Source organism: Tupaia chinensis, unplaced genomic scaffold (genome assembly GCF_000334495.1).
Source record: "Tupaia chinensis unplaced genomic scaffold, TupChi_1.0 Scaffold000429_1, whole genome shotgun sequence".
Lineage (NCBI taxonomy): Eukaryota > Metazoa > Chordata > Mammalia > Scandentia > Tupaiidae > Tupaia > Tupaia belangeri.
This window is the reverse complement of record NW_006159934.1, coordinates 6,130,513-6,149,599: the sequence shown is the minus strand read 5'-3', so window position 1 is coordinate 6,149,599 and position 19,087 is coordinate 6,130,513. Positions and strand designations below refer to the sequence as shown.

The following is a 19,087-nucleotide window of genomic DNA, read 5'->3' as shown; positions in this document are numbered from 1 at the left end:
GGGGGGGGGGAGGTGGGTGGAGCCTTTAGTGGAAAGGATTAGTGTCCTTATAAGGGGATGAAGAGACCACAGCACTCTCTGCTCTTGCCACTGGGGGATATAGCAGGAAATGGTCAGAACCACCAAGAACCAACCATGTTGGCACCCTGATTCTGGCCTTCCAACCTCCAGAACTAGAAGAAATAAATGTTTATTGTTTAAGATGACCAGTAAATTGTATTTTATTGTAGCAACTTGAGCTAAGACACCCTTCTGTAAATGGAGATTCGATTCAGTCTGCCTGCTGGCCCAGCAAAGTGGCAGTGATACATATTTTTGCCTGGAGCAATGGCTGCAAAAGGAAAAGACTCTAATTGTGATCAAAGCTCCAAACCTGAGCTACATGGGATGTGCAGTCCAAGTGTATACTGCCTGTGTGGTGTGGGTTTCCATACCAAGACATAAATCAGAAACTGGTCCTCACAGAAATGGTTTATTACCTGTTGATGATAATGTGCATAGTATTCTCAGCTGGACTGGTCTGAGGTGTATTTCATGTTGGATAAATTCTCTTTACAAGCTAAATGATGTATATGCAATTGAATGCATTCAAACAAAACAAAACAACTGGTCCTTGAGTGGAGAGATGCCTGTGACACCTGCACCATGGACAGGGATTTCTGTTGATTTGAAACTCCAAAGGGAAAGGTAATATCTGTAAAGATACTGCTTTGGCTCCTCCCCACAAGGAAAAAAAAAAAAAAAAAAAAAAAAAGACTGGTCACACTGGGAAACAATTTGCCACTAGGAAAAATCAGAGCAGAATACCAAGAGGGTGGGCGCCTTAAGAAGTGGAGAGAATAAAATGACATTCTGAAAGAATGTATGAAATAAATTCATTACAAATGATTACAAGGTGCTATAAGAATAAAAATCATAATGGAAGATATATCCTCAGTGAAAACTACGAGGTGGATTTATAAAATAACCCAATTAAACTGCTAGAAATGGAAAGCATAGTCATTTAAGTGAAAAATTTGGTAGCAAGTTAAACCACCAGTGCAGTAAAAATCAAAGAGAGAGTTTGTGAATTTGAAAATGATTTTGAGGAAATTACTTATAAGATACACAGAGAGAGAAAATATAAAAACTTTAAAAAGAAGTTAAGAAACACAGAAGATACAGTGATGTATTAGTCAAGGGTTAGTTCCCAAACCCACTAATTACTCTGGGTATTATTTTTTAAGTTTATTTATTTATTTATTTCTATGAATGAGATAGACAGAGATGCAGCACCACTGACAGGGTCCTGGAGCCTCAGCCAGCCCCGACCATGGGCATGCTCTGTGTACTCGGGGAGGTAGGATCTGCTCTGTTTTATTGTGGTGCCACTGTTTAACCCTGTCACCCTAGGTACTTTAAACAGGAAGGGATTTAATACTAGGAGTTTGATGCTTACAACATTGTTTCATGGTTAATAAGTGGATTTTTAGGTAGCCCTTTGGGAATGACTTCCAGAATAATTCAGAGTTGACCTTCCAGGAAAGTTGTTACCACTGAGGCTGCCACTGGAATATGCTATCCCTGCAACTGTCTTGACCTCTTAAATGTTGGGGACTGGTTTTCTGGCACCACAGTTCAAAGATGCAGCAGCCATTGCTACTGCTACTTCCGTAACCCTGACTGCTTTGTCATAGCCGGCAACTTGGAGAGTGAACAGTAGTATGTTGCTACAAGGAAATGTCATGTTTCCATGATTTTTCTTTCCTGTAGAAACAGCTAAAAGGTGATAGGAAAATGGCCTTCGTCCAGTAGCATGCTGCAGCCAGCTTAAACCAGCTTGTGAAAGTTGACTTAAATTTTCAGGGATTTTGTGAGCTGTTTGTTAAACATAGCCATTAAAAATGAAAAATGAAATAAAAGTTTACAATAAAAGAAGTATCTCAGACCAGTAGTTGGCATAATGGCTATGTCGCTGGACTCCCATGTAGTTGACTATGGTTTGAGTCCCAGACCCGGTGGCTTAAATTTCATGCTGGGCACGCTCAAGATCCGGAAAGGAAAGTGGAGGAGAAGGGATTGCAGCGTGGCCATCCCCCCTGGGGGTTGATTTCTCGCTTTCTGTCTTTCTGTCTGTCTCTGTCTTTCTGGCAAGCACATGCGCCCTATAGTGAAAACCTCTAAATGAAAGGAAGAAAGAAAGAAAGAAAGAAAGAAAGAAAGAAAGAAAGAAAGAAAAAAAGAAAGAAAGAAACTAAGAAAAAAACAGTGTCTCTCTGCATTTATCTTATCAATCTTTATCTTATTTATCTTATCTTTATCTTAAAAAAAAACAAAGAGAATAAGTATTTAAAACTCATCACTTCCTAATTGTTTTGCCACATTTTACTATTATTTATGATTTTGTGATTTAGTCTATCATGGTGGAAGAAAATATTGTATAGCAATATGGCATACATCTCTTTAAACTCCATATTGAGTGACATTATTTTGGGAGCTTGGAATTGGCCAATGTGAGAATATTTACACCATGGAAATTGGAAAATACTGCAGATCAATACTTTCTTTTTTGAAATTGGGTTAGGAAGTATTTACCAGCATACTACTGACTTCATTTTACTTCTATATTCCAAATTTTGTACAAGTGCTTTTGAATATTAAAATTCTTACTCAGAACCCTCGTAGCAAGGAAAATGCAGTTGTTAACTCTTTAACTTCTCAGTCAGTTGGACTATGATGAGTGATATTGGTTGAGCTGATCAAGAGTATTTGATTTGAAAGAAGAGGTCTAGCATATATCTAATAAGAATTGACAAAAGGGAGAGTATGGAGTTTTGGAGAGAGCCTATACCTGAAAATATAATGACTTAAAATTGTCCAAAGTGGGGTCAGCAGGTGGCATGATGGTTAAGGCACTAGATCCCACATGGCCAACTCCACTGTTTGAGTCCCAGACCTGCCAGCAGCTTGAAAAACACACCAGGTGTGTATACATGAGTACTCAAAATCCCAAGAGGAGAATGGAGAAGGGATTGTGGTGTGGCCATTCTCTCTAGGGCATGATTTCTTGCTTTTTTTTTCTTACTTTTTCTTACATTTTTCTCTACATTTTTCTCTGATCACATGTGCCCTATGGCAAAAATCTACCCCCCAAAAAAAACTGTCCAAAGTGAATATATTTTTTAAAGAATTATTTTATTTAGCTTTATTTATTTTAATTTGACCAGAGAGGGCCAGAGTAAGAGAGAGAAAGAGAGAGAGGGAAATTGAGAAAGCAGGCCACCAGGTCTGGGATTTGAACTGCAATTGAACATGTGAGAGTCCAGTGCCCTTAACTACCACAGCCCCCTGGCCAGCCCCCAAAGTGAATATTAACAGGTGAAAAAATATACTGGTAGTAGACATCTATCAGAAACAAAATATCTTCAAAGCACTAAGGAAAAAATAATTATTTAGTAAGTTAAACTATAATTCAATTTCTAAGTCTTTGGAAAAAAAGAAAGTTTGTCATTTACAGGGGCCGACAGATAGTGTGGTGGTTAAGGCACTGGACTCCTACATGGCTGACCATAGTTCGAGTCTGAACCTGGCAGCTTGCTTTTTCATTCTCCCTTTCTCTCTCTCTGGTCAAACTGAAGAATAACAATTAATAAATAAAGTTAAATAAATAATTCTTTTTTTAAAAAAAGAAGGTTTGTGATTTACAATCCCACTGTTATGAAATAGTTACTAAATCCCCTTCAATAAAAATAGGAATTGAAGATTTTTTTAAGGAAAGACTGCTTTGCAAGAACAATGATAAACAGAGAAGTTGGTAAACATATGGAGGAGACCTTACAAACATTAGTCATAAGAAACAGCAAGGAGGGATGGGAGGGAGGGAGGAAGGAAGGAAGAGAAAGAAGGAAGGAAGAAAAAAGAAAGAAGGAAGAAAAAAGAAATAAAGGAGGGAGGGAGGAAAAAGAAAGAAATAAAGGAAGAAAGAAATAAAGGAAGAAAGAAAAAAGAGAAAGGGAAGAAAGGAAGGAAGAAAGAGAAAGAAAGCAAGAAGAAAGGCAAAAAAGAGAAAGAAGGAGAGAGAAAGAAAGACAAAGAAGAGGAAAGAAAGGAAGGGAGGAAGGAAGGAAGAAAGAAGAAAGAAAAAGAAGGAAGGAAGGAAGGAAAAAGAAGAAAAAAGGAAGAAAAGATACTGACCAGGACCACCATTATCAGACATTTGTGACTGAGACTAGAGAAGCCACTTTCAAGATGCTGCACCCACAGTGGCTGTTCACTATAGGTCCTTGGCAAAACTTAGTATTAGACTATTTCATTCTTCTTAATTCACTCTTGAATTTCTCTCTCTCTCTCTCTCTCTTTCTTTTTCTTTCCTTCCGAGACTTGCCATTGCTATCCTCTTGCTTCAGCTTCCCTGCTGGGCCCTCAGCATGCCTGGCTCCCCTCCTCACCTTTATAAAGTTCACTTATTTATTCTATAAGAAATAGAGAAAGATGAGAGAAAGAGAGAGAGGTAGTACCCCAACCAGAGTCCCAACTCCATGATTCATCCCTAGCTTTCAGCCAGCCCCGGGTCATGGGCACATATGTGGCTAGCATACTCAAGGAGGTCTCTATACTTGAAGCAGTAACCATTTCACATGGAATTGCCTTATGGAGTATCGTGTTTTACCATTGTACCCGTCTGGTCACTACAGGGTTGTGCTATGTTTCCCAAGACAGCATAGAGCTGCCAAGAATCCTGCCTCAGCCACCCAGGTCACTGGGATAATGGGTGCACATCACCATGCCCATCCTTCAGATTGGATCAGGAGTTGAATCTGGGCCTACCCATGTGGTCCCATTCTGTGGAGCACAGTGTCTTAGCAGTGTGTGTTCTGTGGCTGAACCCTGGACAATGACTGTAACTACATGAGACTCCTTAAGCCAGAATCACCCATCCTGTTTCCTGACCTACAAAACCTATGAAATAATAAATAGTTTTTATTTTCAACCACTAGTTTGAAGGGCAATTTGTTATGCAGTTATAATTAGTCTGATCACTTTAGAAGGCAAATTGGTAGAACCCAGTAAAGGTGAAGATTCATGTATTAGACAACCCAGCACTATTTTATCTGGATACATAGTCTAGAAAAATTCCTGCAAATATATGCAAAGAGAGACACATAGAAGAATATTAATTACAGCATACTTTTCTGTTGATTGGATAATAGATATGTAAGTAGCAGTGTATTTATATAATGGAAAACTATTTAGCAGTTAAAAATGAATTAACTGGCTACATGTATATAGATTGGATAAATCCTGAAAATCCAATTTAGAGTGAGACGTGCAAGTTGCAAGAGCATATGTATGGTGTGAAATCATTTATGTAAAGTTAAAGATAGATATAGCAATACTGTAATATATTCTATATAGTTACATCCAAATGTAGGCTAATTTTAAAACATGGACAGGGAAGATACACTGCACCTCAGAATAGAGTTGTCACTGTGAAAAAGGGGAGGGAGGTGGAGGAATAGAGTAGGTGGGCAGGGCTTATGTGTAATATGACTTCTTTGAAAAAAATCTAAGCCAATATGAGAAAATATTAACCTAGGTTAAATTTTGGTGGTGGGTACATGGGTGCATTATACTATTTCCTAAGAGTTCTGTTTGAAATATTTTCTTGTTATTTATGCAGATTTTTCATCAGCTACTGGTTTGGGATTCTCCTTTGTTTGCAACCCTGCACCTTTTCCGAACCAGCTTGCCTCTCAGTCTGCCATCTTTGCATCTTGACATCTCCTCACCTTCCTCCACTATTTCTTCATGAATTTGTATTCTCATTTTATAGACACACTGCTTTCATACTTATTTTAGGGTGTAAAACAGACACTTGTTCAAATCGTCTTCTTTCTTGATCGCCTCTTGGCTGGCAATATGCTTTTGTCCTACTTCTTGAAAGCGCTTCCTTCTCTAATGAGGCAGAACTTTTACATAGACCCCCACGTTTGTGTTTTCTGCTTACTCATTTTTGTCTTCTTTGAGATCTGTCCAAACCCGGTGTTTGCCAATTGGCGTGCCCCTGAAGGATTTTAGCAAAGGAACAAGATGGTTGTGTAAGTGCTTAGCCAAATGCCCAGTGTCTAGCTGGCACTCAACTGGGCATCTTGCTGGACTAAGATGGGATCTTCTTGTCCCCATAACTTAGATCTCGGGCTCTGAGAAGGAGAAAACACATTTCTGGGTTATCTGAGGTTTTCTTTTTCTTTTTTGGAGAAGTTTTTTGCTATAGGGTGCATGCGCATGCTAGAAAGACAGAGAGAGACAGAGAGACAGAAAAGGAGAAATTATCCCCCAGGGGGCTGGCCACGCCGCAATCCCTTCTCCTCCATTCTCCTCTTGGGATCTTGGGCATGTATGCACACACGCCTGGTGTGAATTTGAGCCATCAGGTTTGGGACTCGAACCGAGGGTGACTACATGGGAGTCCAGCGATACAGCTATTATGCCAACTACTGGTCCCAGTTATCTGAGGTTTTCTATAGTTCTTTCTTAATCAGAAGTAATACATGGAAGATTATAATGCCCATAGATCATTACTCTGAGGGTCCCTCTCACCAGCACCTATCTCTGCAGCTAATTTTGCATTTCTTGTGCAGGATTCTTGCCTCAAGACCTTGCATTCCTAGTCACCTTATATACTGGGAGATACGGCCTGTGAATATAGTTGCTCTTTCACAGGGTGGGAAGAACAGTGGGGATTTGAGCTTGTCTATTTCAAAATAACAATTTCACAATAGTCAAAGGGTGATTGCCTGGTGTTATGGCTAGTTATCTCCGAGTCCCTGAAACAGAAGAGAACTTGGGTAGATAAAAATCTCTTCTTATCCCCTTACTAATATTTTTGTCTCTGATTTCCAGACTGCAGCACCAATTATTTGTCATTGTCATCCTGTGTTGATTTAATGGATGTTTCTTCCATACTTGGTATTGGTGCTGCTGGGAATATTGTTTTTTATGTGCCCGCATAGGTGTTTTTAGGGAATTTGGCAAAGGCTCTATCAGGTCTATTAGGGTTGGTTTACCTTGCAGAATGCGTGATCAATAATGCACCTTGTATGTCTGGCAACTTGAGGATAGGAATCTCTAAGTCAGCAATGGATGTCAGCACCCTCCAGGCACTCTAGAGAGAGCTCAAATGTCAAGGAGGTCTCTCCACTTCTTTTAAAAGTCCATCTGAGACTTTTCAATCCTTAAGTTCTTTAAAAATCTTTCAGGAACATTAAAATGGATTTCTCAAGGTGTTTTACTTCCTCTCTGTGGTCTGTTACCAGGAATCTAGGCAACTTATATAAAGTACTTTAGAGCCGTGCTGTTTGTGAGGAAAGACCAGTTTTCATTTGTTTGTTTTGATTGTAATTTTTCTTTTAAGGTTCAGTCCTTTGCAAACTCTCACGTTTGAAAAATACACTAAAGAAGAATTGCCAGGAAAAATAAAATAGCAAAAGCAAAAATTCATACAAAATTAGGTTTATTAGTCATATGCTTAGAAGCTAGAGCAGTGTTAGAAATTGCTATAAAAATTTTAGCATTTTCTTTCAATTCCTGTACTTGTTGCAGACCAACAACAAATGGTGTGCAACTAGCAGGAATACTTTCAGTAGCACTACTTGAGCGGCCCTGCAGAACACTCTTTGCCCAGAAATGTAATACCATCCTACAGCGATTCACCTGGGTCTTTGGTGCTATAGAGAAAAAAATAAGGAGGGTATATTAGTATGGGTTCTCTAAAGAAACAGTACATGTATCACATAGCTAGGTAGATATATCTACATATATGTAGATATGCATCTCTCTATATAGATACATATAAAGAAATTCATTATAGCGAACAGGCTCATGTGGTTATAGAGTTTGAGAAATCCACAATCTGTTGTTGGCAGGCTGAAGATCCAGGAGATCTGATAGAATAGTTCTACTCTGGTTCCAAAGGCCTGGGAGTCAGGAGACCCTGTGGGGTAGACTTCTAAGTGTGAGTCCAAAAGCAGAAGACTGGTGTCCCAGCTAGAGTCAGGCAGAGAGTACTAGTTATCTCTAGGCCTTTTCATTGTCTTCAGGCCTCACGGTTTGGATGAGATCCACCCATATAGGGGAGGGCAAATCTGCTTCACTTGGTTGAGCAATTCAAAGTAAATCTGATCCAGAAACACCCTCAGGTCACATCCAGAATAACACTTAGTGAAGTGTCTGGGTACCCCATGGCTCAGTCAAGTTGACATATAAACTTAACCATCACAGAAGGTCTCTATCTTAAACCCATGTGAGTGAAACTGTTCAGTCTTTTACTCTGTCAAGAAATGTATCCGTTTCTTGTCTCTGACAAAAGACCCCTCCCCCAACTTTTTTTTTTTTTTTTTTTTTTTTTTTTTTTAAGACAGGGTCTTGCTGTGTTACATTCCTCCCCTGCCCAGCTGAAACTGTAGGTACACACCATCATGCCCAGTTACTTCGGACACAGTCTTGTTATGTTGCCTATGCTAGCCTGGAGCTCATGATCCTCCTGCTTCTGTCTCCTGAGTTGCTGAGATTACAGGTGTCCACCACCACACCCAGCATTTAGGTAGGAATTGAACTGGACCTCCTGTGATCTCAGCTTGTAGAACATAGTATCTTAGCAGTGCACATTGTTATGACTTGGCCTCATTTCTTTGGCTTTTAACCTGACACCTTTTCCTTGATGTAACTGGGAGATAGACCCTTCTTCAACTGTGGTGTTTTTTATTCCAAGAGCTCCTCCTCCCCCATGATACAGCATGCCGACACCACAGAACGGGAACCTCCTGTGGTTGACTGCTTGCACTTGATTCTTGGCACAGTGGTTCATACACCAGCCAGCTTCTCCCTGAAGCCACCCGTTGCCGGGGCCTGTTGGCTTTCCTTTATAACCCAGGGTGCCTTATCTTCAACCCAGTACATTGTGACTTTCTTTCGTCCCTACATTCTATAATAATCCTTAGCAAATAATTACTGATGATACTCAATATCATATGCTCAATCCAGTGCTTTCCATGCCTTATCTTATTTCATATTTATGGCTTTACTATTTGGTATGTACCAAATCCCCCATTTTACAAAGGAGAAGACCAAAGGTTACAGGGGTTAAGTAACTTACATGGCTAATAAAGGTGGAACTAGAATTCAAATCTATCATTGCTTTTGACCAGAAAGTTCTAATTCTTAGCTGTGAAAATATACTGTGTATCTTATCAGTTGCTGCTGCTATAACAAATTACTTAGACTGAGTAATTTGGAAACAACAGAAATCTATTGCTTATAGTTCTAGAGCTAGGAAGTCCAAGAACAAAGTGCCAGCAGATTTGGCATTGAATAAGGGTCACTCTCTGCTTCCTTGTTGCAGCATCATCATATGACAGGAAGGGGAGGGGCAAAAGGACCTCACTGGTTCTCACAAGTCCTTTCCTAAGGGTACTAATTCCATTCAAGAAGTTAGAGATCTTATGATGTCGTCACCTCCCAAAGCCCTCACCTCTTAATACTGTCATGTTAGGCTTTAGGTTCTGTCATAAATTTCGGTGTGTGGGAGGACAAACCATAGCATAGACTTACGTAAAACAGAAAGATAGTTCACATGATGAACACTCACTTAAAAAATAATGCTTCTCAGTGAGTGAAATTGCTGTCAAAGATATTCATTTGTTATTGTTCGTTGTTTCTGTATAGGATTCATCTTTTAATTCTAGTTTCAGGACAAGGCTTCTCTTTGTTGATGAACTCCTATATTTCTCTTCCTTAGCCAAGGTGAGAATCTTAAAGCAGGGTTTCCCATGGTGGTATAGAGTGAAATGTAGTCCTTCATTACAGCAGTTATTTTTAGCTTACTTGGGATAATGCTTTTCCCTTTTTTGAACATGGCTTTATTTATCTATATGGATGGTTCGATTGCATGTATTTGCTTTCCCACTAGACTGTAAGCTTTTTGGGCACAGAGACTGAATGAACTGAATGTGTACCTAATTTTGTAAGTTTCTTTTTTCAGAAGCAAACTATGTTGGTATATCAAGTGGGATTCAGTTGTGGCCAGTTTTCTTTGCAAAATACTCAACATTTATTCCAAGGCTGAACTGGGGCGTGGGTTGGATATGTGTGTTGAGGATAATCTTGTTACTATGGCTGGAAAAATTTGTGTGGTGGATCCAAAGCTTCAGGCAACCAGGTAGAAGAGGACAATGGAAAGATGAAAAATGCTAAGAAATGAATGCTGTGTGGTAGAATGGGAAGGAGTGCTTTTAGCTCCTGTACTGACCTTAATGGGTTTTGCTCCAGGTGGCAGAATTAGATAATAGCAGGGCAATTATCTTCCCACATTTATCAAGACTTGAACAGTGGTAGAGATAACAACTGGGGAAGCTGATTGGGTACTGGGGCCAGTGCTGAGTGGAGCTGAAACCACATAAGAAGCATTAGCGAGGGTTGACTTCTTATCACCTGGACTGTGAGCATCAGGTTGTGCTCAAATGACCATGGTACATGGCCCCAAGAAATCAGAATTAGCCCTAAGGAAAAGGGAGAGTAGTCCTGATTCAAATGTCTGATTCTCTCTCTCTCTTTTTCTTAAAGTTTATTTATTTCCTTTGAGAGAGAGAAAGCAGGAGAGAGAGACATGCACCCCCAACAGGATCCTCATGCCATGATTCACCCCCAGCCTCAGCCAGCTTGGATCATGAGCACATGTCTGGCATGCGCAGGGTGGCCCTGAGATAAGGTGGCCCTTGTGTGTCTGGTTGCATCACTGTTGCATGGGTGTTTGGCTCCTGATTCTCCTCTTAAAAATTATTTGGTTTGAAAATTAATTTGGAGAACAGAGGAGATGCTAATTGAGATAGTCTTGCAGAGGAAAATATTTGTCTTCTATTTATACCTAAGGATGGATTTATGGAAGTCTGACTTATAATTAGCTAAGTGTGTACCTCTTGTAACTGAAAAATGCATGCCTCCTTAGTAATTAGCATCCCGCCCTTTGTGATTGACCCGTGGATGCACATTGTGTTAGCCATGAGAAGAATTAAAGGGGGTTTGGAGGCTGACAGTTGGCTCTTGCTCGGCCACGTGTCTGTTTTACTTTTTGGGGCCCAGAGCATTTGAGATTCATCCCAGTTGTTGCAATGAGTGAAAAGTGCCTTCGATAGAAATAGAGAAATCAGGAAATGTGGCCTATTTTGTAGGAAGATAATTAATTCATTTTTAGACATCTTGAGTTTGAAGTGAGGGTTTGACATCCGGGTGGAAATGTCTGGTGCTTAACTAAAAAAACACGTAGGCTGCTGAGTTTCAGAACTTACTCTTTCACTAACTGGCTTTGTGCTCTTGGTCAAGCCCTTTAGCTTTTAGGAGTTTCATTGGCTGATCTTGAAGTCAGCAGCTCTCAGCCCAAACAGTATCATGCTGGTGTGTCCTGGACTGGAGGGAGAGAGAAGAGGTGGCTTCCTGTTGGACCTGTTGCTTAATGGTGTCACAGGGAAAAGATGCCAGAGATGGCTGATCTGTACGAGCTGGCTGCAGCATGCCATGAGTTGCTTGCATTTGGATTCTGAGTGTGGTATGAGGGGTAACCAGGTTGGGTGTTCTTAATGGTCATCCTCAGAGACTAGTGTTCTGTTGTCTCTCTTTTCCTTGCATTTACACTTTGTTACTGGAAGGGAGTCAGTACCTGAGAGGCTGCTTGGGTCACTCCAGCTTATTCTGCAGATGTAAACTTTAGTGCCAAAAGGGATTCTGCAAAGGACTTACACAGGGAGTGATAGGTGTGTGTGGAGAGAGCTCAGTCATTTCTCTCCCACAGAACCCCTAGCAGGGAGAATCTCAGCCTCCATTTTAACGTACCAAGTGGTGAGGGGATCACACACCAGTGCTGCCTAGTTCACATTTCAGCTCTGCTCTAAAGGTGTTCTTTACCCCCTCTGTATAAGTGACTTCCTGTGCGTCCTGCCTACTGGTCCCAGAGATCATCAATCATCTTTGCCCCTTTTCTAGGGGGGGATGCAGAAGTTGAAGTGTTCAGAGGTTTGTCCACAGTAACTGAGAGCCTTATTGGACAAGCTGGGACAGGAACTGTGCTCTTTCTGCTATGGAGAGGACCCTCTATCTAATTGCCTTTCCTCTGTCTTGTTTTTGCTTGCTCTTCCACTCTCCTCGCCACTTCCCTTTTTCTTTCCTTTTTCTGTGTCCTGGGCTCTAGGGCCTGCCTGGTGCTGGTGAGAACTTCTGAATTCCAGAGGTGACTGTCAGGATGCAGGAGCTTTGCTTGGAGGGTTTGCTAATCTGGCATAAGGGAAATGCTTTAATTTCTTGTGAGCGTGCTGGAAGCTGCTTCGTTCTGAGACACCTGGAGGCATCACTTTACAGCAGGGCAAGTGTGCTGGGTGTTTCAGAGGGCGAACACTCACAAACAAGTAGTGTCTGCATCTCAGTCAGGCTTGGCGGCTGCAGCTGAAGAGATACAGACTGTCGCATGTACTTAGAGCATGAGCATTTCCTGCCTGCTTTGCATACTGGGTGCATTGGAACACGTGTGTGACCTGAGAAAGGTGACCTGGGTGGCTGTGCACACACAGCCAAGATGTCCAATTGCTGGACAGCTTCGCATTTTGAGGCTGCTGCATTGAGCAAGGATTTATCAGGCCAAGGAAAGGAGCAAAGGACATTCTTATTCGTAGGAAGAGACAGTTTGATTATGCTCTGGTCTGCCACAGTTCACAAGGACAGTACAATTCCAGTTCATAATTAAATGGGGGAAAATGAAGTCCAATGGAAAGTGAAGAAAGGAGTAGAACCTGAGATTCTTTGGGGATGGCTTAGGCCACTGGGCCCCTGGAAATATTCCAACTTTCCTTCTAGAACTATTATTGTTATTTCAAAAATAATACTGGCCATCTGGAAATCAAGATGATCCTTCAGAGAAGAGAAGGAGGAATGAATGACATTGTCTTTCTTCTCCCCATCCCTCTTCTCTTGTGAGCAGGGAAAAGATGCCGTTCCACCATGTGACTGCTGGCTTGTTGTACAAGGGTAATTACCTCAACCGATCTCTCTCTGCGGGCAGCGACAGTGAGCAGCTGGCTAACATCTCTGTGGAGGAGCTTGACGGTAAGGAGCCTGCCCCGTTGGGGAGGTTAGCCACCCAAGGGAGGCATGTGGCTACTTTGAAGCTATCCCGGGCAGGGCACTTACTGGACACTAGTCAGTCTAACCATGGTGCAACAGGAAAGAGTTCAGAAACAACTTTCTGCCTCAACAGCTTCTTTGCATGAAATAGAACTTGTGGTCTGAAAGTCTATGGCAAATATTTTGGTTTCCTTGGATACTGACTGGAGGCATAGACATCACCTGTTTTAAAATGTGTTTTCCGGTTTGTGGAGTCTTTCCCACCAATGGAATTAGCCCATTTCTATATTGTTATTTACAGCAGAGTCCAGCTGCAGAGGAGGTGTAAGCCCGGTTAATGGCTATCTCCTGACTCGTGGCCATAATGCTTTGAATCCTGCCCAAATCAGAATCATCTGGAAGCTGTGTCTAGGTGGGAGCGACAGCAATTACTTTAATTGCCTGTGTTCCTTTGCAACACAGTATAGCCCTGGGTGTTCAGGGCAGGGGTTAGGAATGAGAATAAATCGGCAACAGGATGACGACATCCATTGTAGGATAGCGTCCCATTGTATCCTGGATAAACCAACCCTGATTAAAACAAAACAGAACAAACACACTACAAAACATATTAAAAATAGATGAAGGGCTTTTTTCATTTTTTTTTCTAGAATAGAGAATTATGTGTATTCAGCCAGCTGCTTTGCCTAGGTGTTGCAACTGCTGAGGCCGAACCAGAATCCGTTTTCCCTGGTGCTTTTGCATGCTGTATTCCTTATAACACCATTTAAAAGCATGCAGTTTAAATTTACTTTCAAGCAGAGAAGTCAAAGTTACCCCAGATGGCCTGCACATTTGCTGTTAAGTGTAATGGTCCAAACCAGTGTGTTTTGTGTGTGCGTGTTGTTGAGCCTCATTTCTCACAAGGGGGAGGTGGGAGCAATTCGGCTCTGGGCCAGTGAAACCCTGTGTGCCTCATGATGGGCAGGAGGTGAGGGAAACGTTTCCTTCTCTTGTCTATTTTATGCATATTTAACTGCTTGCCTATTTACATGAATGAGCAGTGAAGGAAGTGGCAGAGGCTGCAGGCCTCTCTGGCCTGGGGTCCAGGAGAGGCGGGAGATGTTGGGGTACATGGGAGTGCTGTGAGCACACTCAGGCATCTCAGGGATAGCAGTTCACTGTGATCTGGACAGACTCACGGCCTGTGAGGAAAGTGGGGACCCTTGAATCTCTTGACCTTCAGTTGGCTCAAGGATATGCAGTATAAGACACAGAAGCAGGAAGTAGAGCCCTGGCCTCCCCTAGAGGAAGCCCATCCTGGTGACCACAAGCAGGGAGAAGCTGTGCTTAGGTGGTGTCTTAGTCCATTCAGGTGTTAAAACAAAACACTGTTGGCTTAGAAACAACACATGTTCATTCCTCACAGTTCTGGATGCTGGAAAGTCCAAGATCAAGGTGCCAGCAGATTTGATGTCTGTGCAGGCTGCTTTCTGGCTTAGAGTTGGCACCTTTTTGTAATGTCCTCACATGGTAAAGGGTAAACAAGCTCCGTTGGGCTTTTTTACCAGGCACTAATCCCATATGTGAAGGTTCTCAATCACCTTTCAAAGGACACACCTCCTAATAGCATCACACTGGTGTTAGGTTTCTACATATGGATTTTGGAGGAGATCTTAAACATTGTGACCATAGCAGGTGTGTTTGGTGAGTGGAGCAAGGCTCAGGCTTCCCCCAACTCTGGGAATCTGTGCCATGACCTCAGGACAGGTCATGCCTCAATATGGGGTGGGTTTTCTGCTGTGTTTGAGAATATTACCTCAGCCTCAGTCTTCAGTTAGCAGGAGAGGCTAGGAGCCTCTTCTACAGGGCCTACTAAATGGCCCCGACCCTGAGAACTGGGCAATGCCATTCATGCAATTTTGGCAATTCTTACACAGGTTGAGATTACTAACCAAAGGAGTTTGAAAATCATCTGTGGTGCTCCATATTCCCCACTTCCTTACTCCCTCCCTCCTAACTTTGCCATGAATAATCAGAATGATTTCTCTGTTAAACCCAAGCTCTGCTAGGGTGATGAGGGCCATTGCTCAGGTGCACAGCTTTTCAAGAGGACTGCTGGCTGGATTTTGGTCCTTCTCCCCTCATGTGGACACCATGCTGAAATGCCCTTATCATCACCTTCTTCGTTTTTTATTTTTTGAAAAAGAAAAAAAAATTCATTTATTTATTTCTTCCATGAACAAGAGAGAAGAGAGAGAGAGAGAGAGAGACTGTCTCTCTACAGGGATGGCTAGTTACTTCCTCCAGTCCTTCAGCCTGTCAGGTTCCTGGGTATGTGTGAATGCCCCAGCGTGTTTTCAGGCTCACTGGGCTGGGGACTTGAACTGTGGTTGGAAGGTGGCTTCCAGCTCAACAGTTTGGTATACTACTATCTACTGGAGACTGGGCTCCCAATAGGGTGTTGTGCCATGGTCCCTCTCAGCCAGTGCCAGGTCATGAACATGGGTATGCCTGGTACACTCAGGGAGGTCTGAGACATGAACTTAGAACCTCCCCATGTGGATCGGCTTCACAGAGTGTTGTGTTTTATTGCTGTGCCCCTGTGTCCTCCCACCTCTCCCAATCCTTGGCAAGTAGCAGAGTCCGTGAGCTTGTTTCAATGGAGCACCTACAGCAGAAGCTGGACTGAAATGTATCTTTTCAGGAGATAAATAAGCAGGGAGTAGTCTTAATAGTCCCCCAAATCCATGTTGGGGTCCCAGGTTGAGGGAAACAGCCTTTTTTTTTGGAGAGGTTTTTTTCTATAGGGTGCATGCGCTTGCCAGACAGAGAGACAGAAAGCGAGAAATATCCCCCCTGGGGGCATGGCCATGCTGCAATCCCTTCTCCTCCATTCTCCTCTCGGGATCTTGGGCATGCACGCACACGTGCCCGGTGTGAGTTTTAAGCCACCGGGTCTGGGACGCGAACCGCGGTCAACTACGTGGGAGTCCAGCAACATAGCCGTTATACTAACTGCTGGTCCCGGGAAACAGCCTTTTATGGCCTGCAGCTACCTAGTGAAGCTGCTGTTTGTCCTTCAGGAGGTAAATCAACCTCTCAGCCTAGAGAAGGCCATTTATTTTTTGACGGAAGATTCATTCTATTATTCATTTATTTTCTGCCAAGGTGAACACTGAGTGATGATTGCTCCTGGTTTATTCCAAGCATCTCAGGGCTCTGGACAGGACAGTGTAGATGTGTTCTGAGTTTAGAACAGGCAAGCAGGGTCTGAAAACCAGCTGGCCTGAGTCAGTTCAGATGCCCCGGGAAGCCAAAGTTTCCCAGGCATTGCCTGTGTGCCCTTCTCTTGGGCTGCCTCTTGTCAAGTGACTAAAGTCCTGCTTCTGGGGGGAGCCATTCACTTAGCCTCAGAGGACAAGTGGCGTTGCACAGGGAGCTGATGGGCTGCACACTGAGGACACTGCTGCACTCTGTGGAGTGGCTACAGATGTTAACTGGGCACCGTTCTCGCCTGCTCTCCACCTCCTCACCCTGCACAGCTGTAGCCACTTGCTGTGGATGGCCTGGACCAGATTTCTTTACCTATTTGGTGTTATCACCAGTGATGAAGTGCCCCTTTTCTTTTAGTATAAGGGCTAGTGGGGACCAGCCTATTTCATCCCTGTCCTCAGAGGGTAACTGAGGACAGGGATGCAGGAGCCACTTGCCACACAGGCCATCTCCAGTGAAATTCACTTCTGGAAAGTTTCTATTTCTTTTCTTTACATAAAGGTCAGGAGAGAATAATGCAAATCTCCAATAAGCTGGCCAGACCGGAGTTGAAACCACCTAACCAAACTCCACAAGGATAGGTGGACAGAGTCATTCATTAATTTGTCTCTTCATTTGTTCATTCCTATTTGTTCATTCATTAATGGAATGTTTGCCAAAGTGTTTTCTGGGTACAGAAGGAAAATCAAGTAAGTTCAGTAGTCATTATTTATCCCCAGGGACCATAAAATCTCTTCAGAGAATCTATGCGTATACAAAACTTACTAGCAGTGTGTTGTGCTTTTAGAGTGCATTGTGAGGGATTTTATTAGACATATAGGTTATACTTTTTTTAAAAATGGTTTTCCCAATGTTATTTATTAAAAAATTATGTGATGTTATTTTGATTTGAAATTCACTACCATCTAAAGTTCATTCATTTTCATTAATATGTAGTGTTTTGGGACCAGCAGATGGCATGATGGTTACATCACTGGACTCCCACATAGTTGACTGCGGTTCAAGTCCCAGACCTGACAGCTTAAAACTCACGCTGGGCAAATGTGCATCCATGCCCAAAATCCTGAGAAGAGAATGGAGAAGGGATTTTGGCATGGCCATTCCCCCTGGAGGGTGATTTCTTGCTTTCTGTTTCTCTCTCTCTTTCTCCTGGGAGTGTGCACCCTATAGTGAAAATCTCTCTCTAAAAAAACCTCCAAAAAACAAAATGTAGTATTTCATTGTATGTATGTATACATCAATTTATTTACCCTTTCTAGTCTTGATGGATATTTGGATTGTTTCTAGTTTAGAACTATTAGGTTATAACCATCCTCCTTCTTGTTGCAGCCTTGGTGTTGGAGTAGCTGTCCTCATGGCTTCTTCTTCCTGTTTTACCGAGGCCACTATTTTTTTTTTTTTACTTTTTAAAAATTTTAATTTAATTTTTTTCTTTATTTTTTCATATTACATTTAATCATATATATCTTTACAGTGTATAACATTTCTTTTCCAGCATGATTACCATGCCTTTCAGTCAAGACAAAGACATTACTATACATATCCCCAGATTCTTTTTTTTTTTTTTTGAGAGGTTTTTGCTATAGGGTGCATGCGCTTGCCAGACAGACAGAGTGAGACAGAGAGACAGAAAGTGAGAAATCACCCCATAGGGGGGATGGTCACGCTGCAATCCCTTCTCCTCCATTCTCCTCTTGGGATCTTGGGCACACACACATATGCACCCGGTGTGAGTTTTAAGCCACTGGGTCCAGGATGTGAACCGCGGTCGACTACGTGGGAGTCCAGAGACATAGCCATTACGCTAACTGCTGGTCCCTCATCCCCAGATTCTTTATGTTTAATTTAATTTAATTTTCTTTTTCTTCTTTTTTTTTTTTTAAACATTTGATTGCTATACATCATTTCGCTTGTTAAGCGCATTTACTCAACCTGAAATACTTCTCAGACCTGTTCAGTTGAGAATACTATATGTGTTATCATTAACAGGTAATAAACCTTTTCTGTGTCCCATAAATGTCATGTCTCTCTATTATTTCTTCCTGATTTCCTTCCCTATACTCTTTTCTCCCCCCATAACCCCCCTTCCACACTGTCTTCAGTGTCCGTAACTATTTTCACTGCATTTATGTCCTCCAATATTTCAATGTCTACCATAGAGTGTGGATAGTTGGTATATATTAAGTGGATACATACAATCTCTTTCTTTCATAGCCTGGCTTAAGGCCACATTTTAGAATTCTCTCCTGACCCTTCATCTGATTGAGAACAACTTGTATGTAGTGTAGCAGAATTTCTTGTTTCTTGTCATAAATTATGTATATATTTTATAATAAAAGTCTTGTTCTCTAAGTCTTCCAGATGATGATATTTTTATTTTGCATGAGAGGATATTTTTGTATAGTTCATTTTACTTTTTTCTATTCTTCTTTGTGACTCAATAGTGTACATTTCTTTGCAGGTCCCGTATTTGTCAGTAAACAAGGTTTGTAAAGAAACTTTAACCCTCTTTGCTTTATCTCAGACTTGGGATAATAATCCTTTTTTTCAGCCCTAGACTAGAGAGAAGTTGGCATATACTTCATCTACAGTTTCTAGAAGACATTGCCTCATCCACAGCTCCTAGGCAGAAGGGGAGCCTTGTTGTCTCTGTTGCCGGCTTCGCTCCCTCCACAGAGAGATCTGCATC

The 19,087-nt window shown here is 41.9% G+C and overlaps 1 protein-coding gene across 1 annotated transcript in view; it reads left to right on the top strand.

Annotated features, from left to right (window-relative positions):
- The window catches only part of CALN1 (calneuron 1), a 579,183-nt gene that overhangs the window by 142,047 nt on the left and 418,049 nt on the right, over positions 1-19,087 (top strand). The window contains exon 3 of the mRNA XM_006155014.3: positions 13,001-13,125. Coding sequence (XP_006155076.1) covers positions 13,001-13,125 — 125 coding nt within the window. The remainder of the gene's footprint in view (positions 1-13,000; positions 13,126-19,087) is intronic.